Source organism: Scyliorhinus canicula, chromosome 8, assembly GCF_902713615.1.
Source record: "Scyliorhinus canicula chromosome 8, sScyCan1.1, whole genome shotgun sequence".
Classification (NCBI taxonomy): domain Eukaryota; kingdom Metazoa; phylum Chordata; class Chondrichthyes; order Carcharhiniformes; family Scyliorhinidae; genus Scyliorhinus; species Scyliorhinus canicula.
Window position 1 is genome coordinate 52,513,951 of NC_052153.1, and position 4,506 is coordinate 52,518,456.

At 44.8% G+C, this 4,506-nt stretch overlaps 1 protein-coding gene across 1 annotated transcript; it reads right to left on the bottom strand.

The window, feature by feature from the left end:
* Positions 1–2,848: 2,848 nt before the first annotated feature.
* On the bottom strand, positions 2,849–4,298 carry LOC119969985 (interleukin-8-like). Its single transcript, XM_038803953.1, has 4 exons — positions 4,188–4,298; positions 3,562–3,697; positions 3,244–3,327; positions 2,849–3,112 (listed from the first exon to the last, which is right to left on the bottom strand). Exons 1-4 carry the CDS (start codon positions 4,249–4,251, stop codon positions 3,097–3,099), a joined length of 300 nt encoding a protein of 99 aa, XP_038659881.1. The 5' UTR covers positions 4,252–4,298; the 3' UTR covers positions 2,849–3,096.
* Between the last annotated feature and the right edge of the window lie 208 nt (positions 4,299–4,506).

The window sequence follows — 4,506 nt, forward strand, 5'->3', positions numbered from 1 at the left end:
GCGCCGGCCCTTCAGCACTGCTGGAGCTGCGGAATCCACTCAGGCGTCAAGCTAGCCCCCTAGAAAGTGGAGAATTCCTCACTTTCAGGGGCCGTTGATGCTGGAGTGGTTGGCACCGGTTTTCACGCTGGCGTGGGGACATAGTCCCATTATTGGAGAAACCCGCCCCAGAACGCTCTGATTTTTTAAAAGCTGGTCTGCGACTCTGGCTGTTCAGTCTGGCCGACTGGAAACTCAGTTTGAAACACAGAGCCAGGGCCCCACCCAGCCCTGATTTTTGACACCATCTATACACCCCCTCTCCTAGGCCCTGCTAACACCTCATACTAAAGTAACAAATGTCCCAGCACTGTCAGTGAGTGGCCCCACAGTTCAGCTATGCTATCCTGTAGGTTCTCCTCCAGGCTGTCCAGGGAACAGCAGGAAGTACTCACACCAAATCCACCAGGAAAGCTACCTCATCTGCTGCATGCCATGCTTAAGTGGTCGTGAATCTGAAGGCACGTGTTGCCTTTTAGTGAGCCTGCATGGCATGCAAACATATTAAAAGAGGTTCCGGACACTTGAAGTCGGGAAGCTTGATTCATTGTCAATCCATCACTAACATAGTTCCATATTTTCAACCCACCATTAGAAAGCTGCCTTTTGGTCTCCCGTACAATCATTTGTCACTACCTGCTCATTTCCCGCTCCCGGGATTCAGATTATACTGTTAGTCGAGATGCTAGGCCTGATTTTCAATTCTGTCCAAAACAGGCCCAGACCTGATGTGGTGAGGCCGTAACCATTTTGGGGCTTGGGCCTGACTCGGTCCTTTTCAGGAGTGTTTGTTAGGCTGTTCAAGGCCGATAGGATGTACTAAATAATTTTCAGGCTCAAATGAGGATTATGCAGTCTGTTCTACAACTGGTGTATAATCCTGAGTTACACATCTAGAAAGACTTGCGCTTAATAAAAATTAGCAGAATGCTTGCCCATTTACAAAATTGTATCACTCCCACCCCAAAACCTACCCCACCCACCCAACTCCCTGATTGTCACTGCTGGCCATGAAAAAGTCACGTTCTGTTGAAAATTGCCCCCCCCCCCCCCCCCCCCCCCCCCTGTACAGAGCTGTGAAACAATTATTGTGTTTAATATTCAATAGTTAGAAAGAACTAAACGCTAATTCAGTCAGACAGTGCCACATAGAGAAACCTGGCTATACAGAAGGATGGGTCAGAGTATCAACTTCATTAAGCTGAGACTTTGTTGATATATTAATGCATTCTTTCTCAGTGTGCTGTAGCTGATCTTACTATTGGAGAACCCCAGTAAGAGTCAAACCTTACCATTAAAAGTAGAAACAACAAAAAACAGAAAAAGTAAATAATAAATAATTTTTATTTGTTCATAAAATTAAAGTGAATACAATCATTATAATAAGTGACAGTATGAGCACCAGTCTTAAATAGTGACAGCTCATTGGAGCCTTCAAAGACTCAATCTGGTAGACAAAATTACACCAACCATTACTAATCATTGATTAAGGTCTATGTAAGTTAGGTGAGACAAAAGGATTTATTTCAAAAATCCCAATGTGTTCATATTTAGGAATCAACTACTATTATTTGATCTATTCATGCTACATAATAAAGAGAGTGTTACTGACCTGGCTATAAGTGTATAATACCTTCCACTAACCTAATCCACTACAATTGACAGATTAGTACCAACATAATTAGGGAAAATAATCTAATCGAATCTACCAACGTCAGATAGGATGGATAGGGTGAGCTGCAGATATTCTATCCTACCATCTTCACCATAATAACTCATTCCTTCTGGTGTGTACAGTGTGGTGTCCTGTCACTGTGTTGAAGTAATTCTAAATATTATTTTATTGGAAACTGAAATGCAAAGTTCAATAATAAAATAAATATTCTTAAAAGTACACATGAACCTATTCCTATGAAATAATGACACAGGCAGGACTTGCATTATGTGAACAGTGCAAGTACGGCGTCAGTACTGATTCTATGCCCCCTCTCGCCAATTCCCTCCATACCAAGAAGTCCAGTGGCTCCAATTATATAAAGTAATTCTCAAGCTCTGAGGTGGATAGTAGGCAAAACATAAAGGGCGAAATTCTCCCAAAACGGGAGAAATCGTCAAACTGCCGTAAAACCCGGGCGGGTTTTACGGCATCGCGCCCCTTCCCGACGGGGGACCGATTCTGGTCCCCCGTCGGGGCTAGCAGCCCGACGTCGGAGGCCCCGACAAGTCGGGCTTAACGAAAATCGTTAAGCCCGCTTGTCGGATTTAGCGCCGGCTGACGCGTCATATGACGTCAGCCGCGCATGCGCAGGTGGGAAGACTCCACCCGCGCATGCGCGGGTGACGTCATCGCGTTTTTGCGCGAAACCCGCGCATGCGCGGTCCGGGTTGCCCCTCAGCCGCCCCGTGTATTGATACTGCGGGGCGGCGGAAGGACAAATAGTGCGCGGGCATCGGGCCCGCTGCCCGCGATCGGTGGGCACCGATCGCGGGCCCATGGCACCCTTGGCACGGCCGTGGTACTGCCGTGCCAATCGGTGCCATGGTTATTTTTTTCCAGGTGGTCACGACGTTTTTACGAATGGCAGGACCAGGTGTGTTTGCCGTTCGTAAAAAGGTCGTAAAGGGCTGGGACTTCGGCCCTTCTAACAGCTGTGAATCGCTGCCGGCCGTAAAAAAACGGCGGCAGCGATTCGTGTCGGGATTTCGGCGGGGGGGGGGGGAGAATAGCGGGAGGGCGTCAAAAAAGTCGGGAAGGCCCTCCCGCTATTCTCCCACCCGTCGTGGGGGGGGAGAATTTCGCCCAAAGGGTCTATGAACAAGTGCCCACCAGCAATCAGGGTAGGTAGGGCAGCAGGTTAAAGTAAATCATTCACAATGCTTGACCTGTCAAGACAAGAAATGTTCTTCACGTTTCAATTTCAGCCAGGTTTTAGTACCAATAACAGGCACCATTTCAACTATTGCGATCTGGAAAGGCTCAACCAATGTCACCATCAGAGACAAAGAAAAGTTAGCTGACGTTGTTAAGTAGCTCTGCATAGGCTTCTCCATCTTTTCTCACAGATTTTCTTTTCTGTGAAAAAAAATTAATTTGTTAGTAACAATGGAATGTTAGTTTTCAGTTTAGGGGCGCTTCATAAATACAAAGTCCCCGACTATAAAAACAATTCAGTGTGTTGGATTTTAGCGGGCGTAAAAATATACCTTTTCAGAAGCATCGCGACCAACTTCATCACCCAAGGTGACTCTGGATTCAAACAGACCTCTTTTCCTTTTTGAAGAGTTGCACTGGGGGGAAAAAAAGACCATATTAGTCTTGCCTCATGTTTTGGGCCGACTGAAAATAGTGCGGCTCAATATCACCATTTTCTTCCCCAAAGCAATGAAAAACGAAGCAGAGATTGTGTTACGCTTTCTGATTTTGTTTCAATTCATGGCAAAGATCATAATGGACTGAACTGAGACAGCACATCTTCCACGTTTTGCCTTTCAGGAAAGATGATTTCTGCTGCGGTTACTTACATGATTTCAACTTTGGGGCAGTGTGGCCCACGAGGCATGATTTTGATGTTCTTCATGTGCCTCGGAGAGATGTAGATCTGATTGATGTTGATGCATTTACAGCGCAGGTCCATTCTCACTAGACCTAATGCTCGGGCTGCATAGACATAAATGTGAAATGTTAGTATCTAATTCTGTAGTTTTCATAATTGGTTTCATAATCTGCTCTTTGCAGAAATCTTTGCTACATTATGAAACACGTAAGCATTTGCATCTATTTGACTGTTGAGAAGTAACATGCTGACAGATAGCAGCAGGAATCCAGGAGATTCCAAAGTATATGCCGAATCAAACTGCAGCCCGTGACCCCATGAGTTCCATGTAGAAAGTGTGCATCATGATTCACATTAATCTGTAGGCTCTCATCGCACCAATGCTGCACACAGATCTTAGTGTTTTAATGAAGGACTTAATTGGTACCAATGAGGCAACAACACTGATAATGCCATTTTCTAACCTCCAGACTTTAACAGGGTGATATACAGTCAATAATACATACAATAGAATATTTCTACAAATAGCCTTTATTGTTCAGCAAGTAAACAAAATGATAAGGACGCTTGACAAGCGCAAAAATGATCTCTTACCATCTGTCAAATGTCCGGAAAGCATCAGGAGGGTTAAGGCGATGAAGATAGTTCTGGAGTTCATCGTTTCTTTTTTGACTGCTAATTAGAGCAACTCGGGCAATTCTCTGCTTGCTTGCTGTGAAGACTTTGAATTTATAGCCTGGCTAGTTTAGCAATCCAGGAGTTTCCACACATTGGCCCAGGTCCCATGGGGAGGGGCAAACATAATTAAAACTGTTGACGTATTCAGAAAAAGGAAAACGAGCATTTTTAATTTCTTGCACCTCTTTGCAGCAAACATTATTCAGGTTGAATTATAAAAATTGCAAGGCGAAAC